This window comes from Netta rufina, assembly GCF_964035555.1.
Source record: "Netta rufina genome assembly, chromosome: 1".
NCBI lineage: Eukaryota > Metazoa > Chordata > Aves > Anseriformes > Anatidae > Netta > Netta rufina.
Window position 1 is genome coordinate 95,195,838 of NC_140123.1, and position 13,520 is coordinate 95,209,357.

A 13,520-nucleotide genomic window follows, 5' to 3' on the forward strand; every position below is an offset into this window, starting at 1 on the left:
AAAAAAAAAAGAACAAAAAAGAGGTGATGGGGGTTTTAAATGTTAATTGTACTGAAAGAAAGTAAAGCAGGAAATAGAAAATATTGCTGAAAAACATTCTCTGTTAAGAACCCATAAAGTGAGAATATTCTACCAGATAGTAGTCCTCTGTTATTTTTTTATTGTTTCTGCAATCAATTAATTCATAACTGTCTGTTTTTCTTTAACGACAGTGGTAAGCAAGTCCATCTCTACAATGAGGAGGGCCCAATCGCATGGATAGTTGGGATAGATGATTATGGATTCCTTCAAGTTCATGAAGAAGGCAAAGGTGTAGAGTCTGTGCATCCAGACGGCAACTCTTTTGACATGCTGAGAAACCTCATAATCCCAAAGCATTAACAGTCCTCAGAGCTCACAATGCAAAAGAAGGCTCTTTACTGTTCAACACCAAGCAGCTAAGCTTGCTTAAAGGTGGGAGGGTGGGTGATGGCATGGTTGTTTTTTTGTTTTTCTTCCAATTTCTGATGTCTTTGTTCTCTGAGATGGATAACTTCAACAGTTTAAGAAGAAGTATCTTTTTGCTAAAGTCCTCTATTCTTATGTATTAACTTAAAAACACATCTAAGTTGCCATTCTTTGTAAGTACCTTTTCTTTAAAAGGACCCTGATTTCAAAGGAATACTTTATAGTGAACAGAACTTTTTCTTCGATTACACACTGTATTTGGTTAAATCTTTTGTTTTAAGAAGGGGTGTTTTGATTGTGCTTAGTGCAATACTGTACAAGATTTACATATTTACCGTGTTTTTACTAACTAGATTCAGGGTTTTTTGTTGTCTGCAGTGGAATCATCTAGAAGAGCTCATCATATATTTCTGAATTAGTGGGCTTGCCACTGTGCTTAGCTTCGGGTCTAAGTAGAACCTTGCTGACTTGGTTCTTCTCCATATGGATCTATACAACAGTTTACATACTGTGCTTTGGTCTCAGGTCTGCAACTCTGTCATGGCTGCCTTGAGTTTTTGGAGAGTTTTCCATCAGCTCGTAAGAACTGTGGTTGTTTATACCAATGTATTTTTGCTTTTTCTACTCAGTTGGATCTAAGCAAATCATCTCATATCTCCTTTAAATTACAGTTTTCTGAGAGGTTTTAGCCCTATAAGAATAGCCCACTGGAGGTCATGACAGGTGTAACACCTAGTTGAAAAGCTCTTATCTGGGTTATCGTAGGATTCCATTCCAGGGGATGGAAGTCTAAACAGTTTAGAGTTTAATAGTAATTCTACTGTAGTAGTAAAGAAGTTAAGAGAATGAGTAAGAGAAAATGCCCCACTCTTTAAGATCCCTGCAGTAAACAATTACTACAGTGAAAACAAGAAAACACTCAGTTATCTTTGTCCAAACTCTCTTCCATCATTTCTGGTTTCACCTCTCCTTTCCCAACGTAGGGCATCTGTTTTTGCTGCTAACCACTGAGAACAAGAGGTTTAACATCTGCTAACCTGGGAATTACTTGCTTTTGGGGCTGGCTGCACAGCATTATTGTGGTCATGTTTGGAAAACATTGTAAGGTAGACGTGTGGGAGCTTCTGTTGGATAGGCAGATTGTTGAGTTTTTCTCCTGTGCAAGATGAATTTGCACCAGGAGGCTGGCCACCAGAGCACTTCAAATGGTTCTCTACAAACGAAAAGTTTATCATAGGTGTGATGTGGCCAGCTTCATTTCCTCAAGTAGGCAGCACTGCTTATTATGTTACCTTGTCCCTACTAAAGGTGGATCAGCCAAATTGGTTTCCACAAAGCACTTCTGTCTACTAGCCAGAAATGTTTTTTTTTAGGTTAAAGTTCACCTCATAAACAATCTGAACATGTTAGTAGATTGTTTCAGTTACAAAGCCAAGAAGTCTTAAAGCAAGGAAGCTAGTCTGTAATGGTAATTTAGAGTAATCCTCACATATTAGGTTTTAGGTGGTTTGGCAGCAAGTGCTAAAAATTAAGTTGTCCCTCTTACATTCAGGACTTTTTGCTCCATATCACAGTATATTAGTGTGTGTGCCTGGTTGTCTGTCCCCTGCTGTTTTGTTTTCCCTTGTGATCTGCATCATATGAGACTGCACACCAATGTTTCATAGAACTGTACAGTGGAGTGTAGACAGCTGTTAATTGGCTTAGTTAAAATGATACACACGAACACCGATTTTCACATTTTCCCACCAGATGCGTCAAAACTGCTTTGGGCTGTTAATTTTTGGCAGCTACCTTTATTTCAGAATCAAATATTGATGTATATTATAATTGAATTAAATTTGAGTCTGAGTTAATAAAGTTTAAATAAAAAAGAGCCCATTTATATATACATATATGTAGTGTGTTTGTGTGTGTGCATTTGTGTATGTATACATCTTTGTGCATCTTCACTTCTTTTTTACCTTTTCCTTCAAGTAGCTCATAAGCATTGCATGCTGCTGCTGGTCAGCTGTGGAAAGCAAAATTCTGGTACTGTTTTTTTCAACCACAGAGTTTTACAAAACTTTAGATCTGTATCTCAATATGAAATTTGTAGCTAAAACACTGTCTGTTTTGGTACAGTAGACTGTGCCAACAGGAAACATCATTGATATCACTCATATTCCAGATACACTGATGAGTGCCTGTGGAGATTCCTTTTAATAATCAGGCTGGGCATCGGGTTTTGACTTGAATTGCTTCCTTAAAACATGCTCTCCCTACGCTAGGGACAAGTACTGTATAAGAATGATGGGGAAAAATGATAAAACATGTTCCTGTTGGAAGGACATGATGGAGTACCTGCAAAATTTCACTTTACTAAGCTATCACAGTGAGCAGAAGGCAGATGTATTTTTTAGTAGTAAAAAAACGCTGCAATATTTCATGGTTGCTATCATTCCATTTTGGATTTCTTCATAGTCTTTTTTAATGAAAAGCATGTTTTATTCTTGCTTTGAGTTATAAAATTATTCAGAAAAGGTTTGCATTGAAACTTAGCATTGAACTTTCTTTCTATAAATAAGAACTAATCAAGTGCGGATTTGTTAGAGCATAGGTAGATGGTGTGGGAATACCACTTTGCCTCAACTTTTTAGTGGCCTCTTCCTGTGTCTTTAAAACTACCTTCTGTCTTGTGGAAACAGCCTTGAGTTGGATAAAGCATTTGTTACAGACTTGACCTTTCCTTCAGAAGAACCAAAGAACTTCACAAAGAAAATTCATGTTATATACAGAGCAGCGGAATCGGGTCATTCTGGCTTGCAGCTGTTACTGTCAAGAAAGCCAGTCAACCTTCCTATACCGCACTCATCTTAAGGTATTTGGGGAGCACAGCCAGTAATCTTGTTCTTTTTATGGCAAACTTGGCACACCCAGAAAACCACAACATTTTTGTATGGAAATCATTTTTATTATTGTTCTTTATATAAGACAGACAAATGTGGTGTAGTATGGTCTCTGAACATAGGTATGGAGAGAATCAGACATCTCCAGATCCAGAAGTAATGCACTGAAAATGTTTAATTTTATTAAATGTCTAGATTAGTAAACCACTTATTTCATTGTGAGGCTGATGTCATATCTTAAACTATTTTCTCGATGAAGTGCTTTCAAAAACATTTATTATGGTGTCCATATTTCTGTGACTTCATTTTTTTCTCCGAGACTGTTACAATGTTTCTTGAATTACACATTGTGAAAATATCTATAGAGATTGTTTATTGATAAGAAAACTTTTGCAGAGCAAGCAGAGTGTATTGGCACGTCTGTGTTCAGAAAGAGTAAGCAGGTTGTGTCCAGACAGAACCAATGCTGTTTCCAAAGATTTGAAAAAGTAATAATGTACTTAACATTTAAGAGTTCAAGCAGTACATCTCACTTCTATTAAAATGTTTTAAAAGACTTCAGAGAGTTGTTAAAATCTATCTAGCAAATATAATATACTTCAAGGGCTATTATCTAGAAATAATATTAAAGTATTTAATTCTTTATGCTGCTGTTTAATTGTGCAACTGTTGGGGGGGTTAAATTATTTTTTGCTTTTTCTGATCCAGCTACAAGACCTCAGCAGTCTAAAAAATTACTCTCTGCAACTACTTTGTAATATGCAATAGCTACATCAAATTTTTCTGAAGTACAGCTTAGTAGGTGTCGTGAAAAAGATTTGCGCTGCTAACAGTTGATTCATTCCTGGGGGAAGCTGGCTTGATAAAAGCATTTGCATGCATAAGTTATGGTAGTGATGCACAGCAATGATCAGACACCAAAGAAATTAAATCTGGACTGAAGTAAGAACAGAGGTCAAAAAATGGTGGCATGCAGCAGAGTATCATCATGTAGCAAACAACTGAGAAAAAAGAACTGCAGGGAGGAATTGTAAACTGATGCTGTATTTGAATATCTTGCATTAGGGTGTTTCATTAGTGATTCTGTGTTATTTTCCATTCTCCAAGACTCTCCCTTTAAAATGCGATGTGGCTTAAACAGAATACATAATTCCTTGTATTTTATGATGTACTAACTGTCAAATATAGTGTCATAATTGAAATAAATTTTCAAATATACAGTGTTATTCTTTGTGAAACCTTGTGTTTTGTAGTAAAAAAAAAATCAAACTCATTTTTTCCTTTGGCTACAGGACTTTATTATCATTTTAACAGTTCTGTTTTACATAATAAATAAGCAAAAATGCTTTACATTTTTAGGGAATACATATATAATTCTGAGCATTAATAGGTTGTTTGTTTTGCGTGCTTTTTCACCTACATTTGCCAAATAGCTCATATCTGCATCATATAAAAAAAAAAATAAAAAAAAAAATCTAATATTCAGGAAAAAATGAAATTAATTTTTTTCTGTGTCGCTTTTGAAGTATGACTGAAATGTTGAAAAAATGCTTGGTGTGGTGTTTTGTGATTTCTAGAGAAATGCTAATATCTGGCAGGTATCCCATTCATAAAGAGAGCATTTCCACTTTATCTCAGTGATCTGTTAGAAGATTTTACACCTATAGTCCACTGTGCTTAATTTCATTAAATTGTTTAAATGCCCTTTTGAAATTACATGGTTGTAACCTGGAGAGAAGTCTGTTCCCTTACCACCTTATTTACATTGCACTGTTTCTATTAAAAGGATAAAAACTTTTGAGACATCAATATGGGATTAACACTTCCAACTTTATATTTTGGTAAATCATTACCCCTCTCACTCTCTTTCTCTCTTTCATTCTGCATAGACTTTACTTGCTAGGCCTGACCTCTCCCAAGATTTTAAATCCCATCAAATTGCATGATAAAGTTATCTATGATAAAGATTTCTATACTGGCTCGAATAAGTATGATGGAGAGAACTTAGGTTATTTTTCATAACATAATGCAATTCACACTCCACTTACATGACATAATTTTTTCCAATTATTAAAAGCATTGCCACTGTCAATGGCTGTACCACATTCTACAGTAATAGCATACTATAAACATCTGTAGTTTAACTGACTAAAAGTCACTGTCTGAACTCTTATTTTTCTCTCAGTATAATGTACTCACATTCCAGATGTGAATATGCAATTGCAGTTTCTATTTTGGAATGGCAGGAAAAATGTTTCACACATTTGCTTTTATAATCACAGATCTTTTCTAAAACCTACTCTGTATTATCATATGTGAATGCATAATTGATTCATTATTTCCTAGCGGGGAAATATTGTGTATTTGAATGTCATATACTGCAAAACATCTGTGGGAGGGTGATGGAACACCTCCTCTACTCAGGCTTGTTGAATAAAGCCTGGAAGTGTGAATAACAAGCTAGACGCTGGAAAAATATTTTGTGGTATTTAACTGAAAAATATTAATGGTGTTTTTTAACCCAAGCCTAATTTGTACGTTCCTGAAAACATGTTTTTATTATGAGAATTACTTATAAGAACAGAAAAATACACCAGATTGACTTCATGTGCAGCAATGCACTAATGAGGTATGTATGGAGAGACACGTGTTATGAAAGAATTGTGCATCAGGTTTCTTTTTAATGATGCAAACAATGTCAGTTACTCCTTAATAGGGTATGGTTTTAATTTAAGAAAATTAACATACAAGTCATAGCATAATTGTATCTTCTAAGAAGTTGGGTGCGTTCGTGAGTAACACTGGCTGGGAAAGCTATTAAGTAAAGCCACTATAAAACCAGCTTGAGTCTCATCAATTAATGAAATCAGAATGATAATAATACTCACAACATTTCTGGAGAAATGCCTTCTCTAGCTTTAGAAAACTCAAGGAGTACAATTGAAGTGAATATGTTGGTTTGGTTTTGCTATTTTTTTATTCTTGCTACAAAGTCTCTATTCTTGTAGTGACTGATCAGATATTTTTGCTTATATTTGTCATTAAACGTATCTTTTTTTAGCAAATTAAGTCAGGCAGCTGTGGATTTGCAAAATGAATACTGATTTAGCTTCATAATAAAGCTTTCTGTGTTAAACTTTTAATTGAAAGCAATACAAATACTGAAGATTATTTTCAAACACATTAACAGTATTATTGTTTACTCATAGCAATAAATATCCATACGTGCAAGGAGGTGACTGAATATTATTGCTGTACATACAAGATGGAGAACGTGTACTTTAAAAAAGTGTGTATTTCATTACATTTTTATCTGACAAGGTGCAATCCATGAGCAAGTATTTTTCCATATTGCACAAGCCAGGTAAGCATTTTCTTTAGCAAAGGTCTCTTTGGAGAGAGTCTGATAAGAGAAAAAAAGTTTCTAAAATGTAAACTAGCTTTGAATGGGGCTAAGAAATGTAGCTAAACATGGTGGACTCGGATCTACAAAAACCTTTATTATTATTTACACCTATTATGTAGGGAGCCATACGTTGTTTTATCAAAAGCACGTGAATGTTCCAGAAGTGGGTGAAAGACAAACTGGACCAACTTGTCAGGAAAACACACACAGATTCGTATGTTTCCTTATTTCTTGGTTTGCAAACTTTACAAAGAAGTAAAAACGGGGAGGGGGGGGGGGAGGAGGGGGGGGGTGTCCCTAATAGGCTGGGCAGAATTTAAATATATGCTCTATGCTTTTTGCTTTCTAGTTTATTGGCACAACTTGAGATATTTGTGAAGGGTTCACTTCAAAGCAATGATGAACCTGGCTTTACTTCAAGTGCAATCTTGTTTCTTGTGGTTGTGCAATGACTTCTGACTTTCCTTATTCAGATTGTCCACTGACATAATTTGTGAAGTGCATGAATCAGGCAAATATTAATCTTACCTTTGTGTTGACAATGAGATTTATGCTTAAGGAAGTGCAGTGTGTTAAAAAACGAACTTTTCAAACTTCAGAAGGTTACTAGTAAGTTTAAAATAAATAGTAAATGTTCATTATTCCCTTTACTATAAATAAAACATTTTCTGGTGCTATTATTTAAATGTATTTTTGATTAGCTGGTTTGAAAAACTACACAGCGTTCTCCCAGAATATTCAGTGGAATACACTTTTTAGAAGTCTCTTTTTCTTATTACATTTTTATGGGGAATAATCTTTAGTTCCTACTATGTGATTTGTCCCAATTTGCCATGACAAGACCTGTAACCCTTTAATATGTATATTTTTATGTATTAATTTGTCATGATATCATTCCTTGTTAAGTTAAATGGTGGCAGTAACAATCTCTGAATCCTGAAATCTATCTTAAATAAATCAAATTCAGATTTGATTTATTTTAAAAACTTTTGGATAATTAATAAATAAGCCTGTTCCAAACTGAGTTCTGTTTGGTTTTTACAACTGTATTATGGATACTAAAAATCACCACTCTTTAAACAAAGTTCATTTGTCATGATATTTAACATATGGGTGGAGAGTTGATGTAAGGTTTCACACAGTTTGTCAAAAATACCTAAACTAGAGTGTACAGTTTATGATAATGATTAAAAAAAAAAAAAAAATCTTGAACGTACTTTGAGAAGGAGGGGATAAGGGAAAAAATGTTCTTCATATAAATCTCTGCATATAACACCTATCATTTCATTTTGTTGCACACTATAAAATAACAAAAATAAGATCTGTAACAAGTCTTCTCACTGGCACCAGAGCTTAATCTTTGACAACGAAGCACTGAAGCTAGATGTGTTCTTTTTTCCCGACCTTAAAGGTGCTGTTACACATGGCTTGCCAGGAACACACAAGTCTGTCCCTCATTGACCTTCAGCTATGCTCAGTAAATGTAACCATGTTTTCTCATGCTTTTTGGAAATCATTACAGTTTGGCTTCTTGATTACATGTAAATACTTTTCTACTACTGTCACCTTCCATTGGCTATTATTACAGAAGTTCCAATATAATGTGGTAGTGCAGTTTCCTTGTGGGTTTCTGGAGAAGAAGCTGATGAGGGGCTTTGGTTTTTGTAAATAAATGTATTTACTTCCTCAGAATTGTATCCATAATTTTCTCCTACATGTCCTGTTGCTGTACATGATGAAGTTTGAAATGTGCCATGTTTAGCTAAAACATGGTGATAATTTAGAAGCACAAATGGAACTTGTCCAGAGGGTCTTACATCCATCACACACTCACTTTCAGAGTCATGATCGAGCTTTACACTCATTCTCTCATCACTGTCCACTTCATCTAGATTTGTAGCATGGTGACTAATATGCCCGTATTTAGGTTCTTTCATACAAATCCGTCTCGTTTGTTCATATACAGAGGGCACTGGTAGGAGATGACTTAATTGTCCTATAGCTTTAGGCTGGAAACATTCTGATTTTGGCAGCAAGGAATTAGCTATTGAGTTTGAAAAAGAACTTTCATTAATGCTCATTTTTTCTTGTAGGTCTCTGTTAAAGCCTAACTTGTTTTCTTCTTTAATAAGATGGTGAGGTGGCTGAATCCTGTTCTCTATTTTGTTGGGTTTCATGATGCCGGAATCATAAATCTCTTCTTTGTATCTGCTGCCTGGCACGGGTGCTGTGCAACTTGTAAAGTTGTCAGAGAGAGCATCTTGGTTGTATCTTCTGTTTGATATGGGCACTTGCAGGAAAGAGAAAACATGTTAATTACTGGAGACGAGCTCATATAATAGTTACACTCTGACAATTTTTATGACTGAACTGTAATACCCATTTGTTTTGGGATGGATCCAAGTCCCACTGAAGACATCAGAGACACTTCCGTTTGCCTCAGTAGCTTTGGATAAGCTTCTCTAAGACAGTACTGAAAAGTCAAAAATCATTCAGAAAGGTGTTGAGCAATTCCAAAAATGTTTTTCGTGCTACTGTGTGAAATGCCCATTTGTTTATTTGACTGTATGATCATAAATCACTGTCATTGTTAACATGGTCAAATCAGGAAACAAAAACTAAGAACTAAATATTAGGAAAAGTGACTTGCTATTTAAAAAACTCAGACTTAATAAGCTCTTTTCAGAACTCAACAAATGATTTATCAAAGGAAGTCTAACATTTACTAAATGTCAGTGATTACAGTAAAATAGAATTTATTTTTCCTGTCACTGTTTAAGTATACTGGACACTTGCCCTTGTAATGAAAGGGGAAGTAAGTGTATAGTATTAGATACTGACTTCCATCATGTTGGAGACTTTTTTTTTCTGGATATTAAAAATCTCTACTGAGAGCAACAGAAATACAGCTTAAGTAATGCTGGATCTCTGCCTTTGAGATACTTTTATATGGTGAAACTGTACATATACTATAAATGTGATTTACAATATACACTGAAAATCTTTACATTCAAATATAGGAGTACTGAACTGGGTGTGCACTGAAAATCAGGAGCTAAATTTTAAATTTTCAAGAGATTTGGAACCTAGGATTTCTATTCAGGCTTCTCTAAAATAAATTGAGAACCTTTTCCCTGAAGCTTTTGTATGGTGGCTAAACTCATTTAATAGTTTGAATTGTTTTTATCATTTTCTGCTTGTTTTACACAACTTTTCCTTTAGTAGAGTCCTATCTATCAACAAATGATAAGAGAAAAAAAAACACTGTCTTACTCCCATACAATATGGCTAAAATTTTGTGAGTACTATTTTTTTGTGCTGAGTATCTTGTATGAACAGTTTGACAGTTATACTACTCCTACAAGGCATATTTGAAAGTTTTATGCTAAAGGTTAAATGAGGCACTTACCATATTTCTCAAATTAAGCCTAAGCTCCATTTTGTGTCGTGGTTACTGAAAGTCCTGAACCCCTAAGTGCCTTTTGTAAAAAGGGCTTTCTATTTTTCTAAAAATTTTATTCAACATCTTAAAAGTTTTGGAGTTCCCATGTAGTAGTTGCTGACATAACTGCACCCGCTAATAATTAAATATTCCCTGTGCTATAGTAGACTGGAAAAGCCTTCATGTATAACAGAGGAAGCAGAAATAGCTCAGTTGTACCTTTTTTTTTTTTTTTTTTTTTATATGCATAGCTTCATTAATTTCAGTGGGAGTTGCACCACATAATTAACACCAGAATTTAAACAGGAATCTGGATCCAATTTCTTCTTGATCAACCCACCATCCTCCAAGAAGCAACAACCTTTCAAGTTATTGTTTTTAATTTGTATGCAGACATTTCTGTACCAAGAAGTATATGCAGCCCTAAGTGAACTGACTTCTCGTCAGCTGTTGAAAAAGAGCCCTCTTGGATCACAAATCAAAACAGGGATTCAGCCACATGCTTGAGAATAACTTAGAAATTTTACTAGTGTAATTATACCACTATAATTTTAACTCCACTTTTGGCATTCTTACCATGAATTAAGTACCCATGCTGAGAGTTGCTGAGGTAAAACTAACATGATTTAACTAAGCCAGAATACCAGTTTTGGTGTTTTTCCCAAACTTGACATTTCCACAAGAGTCATGGGTTTGTTCTCTTACTGCATGACAGAGTACTCTTACCTTATGGCTCTGCTCTCGTCTCTGAACAAAAGATTGCCCTTTTCCATTTTTAGAGCCTACATCTGTAAGAAGCCGAAGCATCAAGGGAAACAGTTGGACACAATCTTTTTATCTTCATTTGTAATCTCAAATTCTGCTGGGCTGATAGCTGCTTTCTTGGTACCAAGAAGTAATTTCCATACTTGGAGATTTACAGGATATTATCAATTTTTTTTCTATCCCATGTCTCAAACATGGTTTTCATCTCTCTTGTTGAGGAAGAAGGTAAGCATTTGGTTAATTGCTTGCAGGCTTCCATTAAAGTTGTCAGCACTTTTGTGGAGTTAGAGCAGACAGTTAAGCAAGTCTGCAGTGCAACAGAGCACAGTAGTTTTTTGCCCACTCACATTCAGAACAGTTAGTGGAGCTGGACGAAAACCTGCTTTTGCCTTCCTTCAAGGAGAAAAACCCAGGCATGCCCTGGGAAGGATTCCTCATGGGGAGTTCTCTTGTGACCCGTTGCTCTGTGCTGCTGTGGAAGGGCAGCATCCCAGGACTGCTTCCACCCATCCAGCACACGGGCATGTGCCAACATATCTGCCTCAGCAGGTGCGACAGGGTCCCCTGCGCTCCGCAAGTTCTCCAGCCCTGAAAATGCTTTACAGTCCTTGCATTCAACGCACTTAAGTCAGTGCATTCATTTGGGATGCTTTCTGACTCAATCCTCTGTGCTAAGAGAGACCTATCACACATCTAAGGCTGTATATCATACCAGAGTGATAGTAGCTTTCTAGAAGGCCCCTTCATACTTCCTTACACTGCCTCCATTCATAGCAGCCTACAACTGCAACAACAAGCTCCGTCCTTCAGGCATCACGTTTGTTAATTCTTGCCAAGGAGCTCTGCTTTCCCACTTGCACACTGGGTGCAGCTCAGGCAAACAGAGTGAAAATCCCGAGATTAGAGCTCCCCACCTCTGGCAGCCTGCTCAGAGTTCAGCATCCCACCATCCAAATGGCACCAGGAAGGCTACCCTAGGAGGAACTGGTCTGTAAAACATCATGTCTATGCATGGCTGTAGTGTACCAGAGTAATCTTTTCCCCTGTTAACCTGGTGCTGCAGTGAGGAGTGTTCCCTCCTGACCTTTACATAGTGCAAAGATCAGCTGGTGCCCAGTATGGGAAAGATGGTTGCAGAAAAGATATTTCATTTACAAGCATGCCTTTTTATACCAAGAAGTTAACAGGTAGATCTGTTCCTTGTTTTCTCATTGCCTCTATTTCAGTAAACAATGAAGGAAAGGCATCTTAGAGCCAGCATAAATCAAAGAAAGACCAGTACTTTGAATAGACCGTCATGCAGAAGGTATGCAGTCCTTATCAGCAGAGTTTTGCATCCTATCTCTGGAAAATCTCATCCATTTTTTACAACACTGGGGAAGCTCTCTTCATGCATGCTATGTCTTGCATACTTTTCTTTGGGCTTTCTGATCTGCATTAATCTCAGAAGAGTATGCTCCTGACAGTTACTACTAGTTCTGAAAAGACAAATGCCAACACCTGAATGTTTACGTGTACCCCGTGATATTTCAGTATGTTTCCTAATCCTTGGTACAAGAGGTTCTTCAGAGAAGAGGAGCAAGTACTCATCATTCCTAGCTATGCTGAAGACCAGTGAGCAGAGCTGCTATTCTGTGCTCAGGTCACACACTCCTGTGTCACAAAGGTGTGACAGAGATAAACAACTCAGAGATACAACAGACAATGCACGTGGACTTGTCCATGTGAATGACAAAGATATTTTTTGTAGATTAGCTTGACATCTGCCCTGTGTTCTGGCCTCAACCCTAATTGCAAATACTCTGAGGCATGAGTTGATTTTGTAATTACAAGTTTTTCCATTATTTTCCCTCCAAAAAACAATAGTAAGACAATATGGTCTTCATGACCTCTTTAGGGGATGACATTTTTTCAAGGAAGATGTCATATTACTTCACAAGTAAAACCTGGGGAACGAGGTTTTAGGGGGTCAGAAAGATGGGTGGAGAGAAACCTTTTCATGGATTTCCTTAATATTCTTCATGATTGCCTGAGTTTTATCATGAATTGTAGCACTAAGATTCATACAGATAATACAGACTGGCCAACACATAACTTATGAGAAGTGCTAATACTTTGGTACCCATGGTAGTAATGCATCTGTTCAAGTGTAGAAAGGAACATCCCTGACTAAGAAGATGGTTGTCTTCTCTGAAGAGAGTTTCTTTACTGATGAGTAGGCCAGCTGGAAAAAAAGAGGAAGAAGCTTTGAAACCAGATTCTGAGGCGGCAGCATCTGATTTGCAGGCAGTTTTATCTGCTACGTGCTTTTCCAGAGCTTTGATGGCTTGGCATGATCATCTTAAAATCTCTGATCTCTCCAAAAGAAACTATTTTCCATAGTGAAAAATGTCTCTGGCCTACGGCATTTTTGGCAGATGCCTCTATGGATGTGATGTGGAATAGCCCTAGCATCCAACCCGGTTGCCAGATGTCATATTTGGCATTGCCTTTGGACTGAAGATAATGATGCTAAGCAGATCCTCTCTGCTTTGAAGCTTACTAGCTGTCAGTTTTTCAGTGAACCACTGAA

General features: G+C 36.4%; 2 protein-coding genes across 2 annotated transcripts in view; one reads left to right on the forward strand and one right to left on the reverse strand.

Moving 5' to 3' along the window:
- HLCS (holocarboxylase synthetase) overlaps positions 1-4,561 on the forward strand; it is a gene marked incomplete at its 5' end in the record, with an annotated part of 124,313 nt that extends 119,752 nt beyond the window's left edge. Inside the window, one exon of the mRNA XM_084297587.1 lies at positions 213-4,561. Coding sequence (XP_084153713.1) covers positions 213-381 — 169 coding nt within the window. The 3' untranslated portion in view covers positions 382-4,561. The remainder of the gene's footprint in view (positions 1-212) is intronic.
- A 30-nt stretch (positions 4,562-4,591) lies between these two features.
- Positions 4,592-13,520, reverse strand: part of SIM2 (SIM bHLH transcription factor 2) — a 59,653-nt gene continuing 50,724 nt past the window's right edge. Inside the window, exon 12 of the mRNA XM_084297600.1 lies at positions 4,592-9,031. Coding sequence (XP_084153726.1) covers positions 8,304-9,031 — 728 coding nt within the window. The 3' untranslated portion in view covers positions 4,592-8,303. The remainder of the gene's footprint in view (positions 9,032-13,520) is intronic.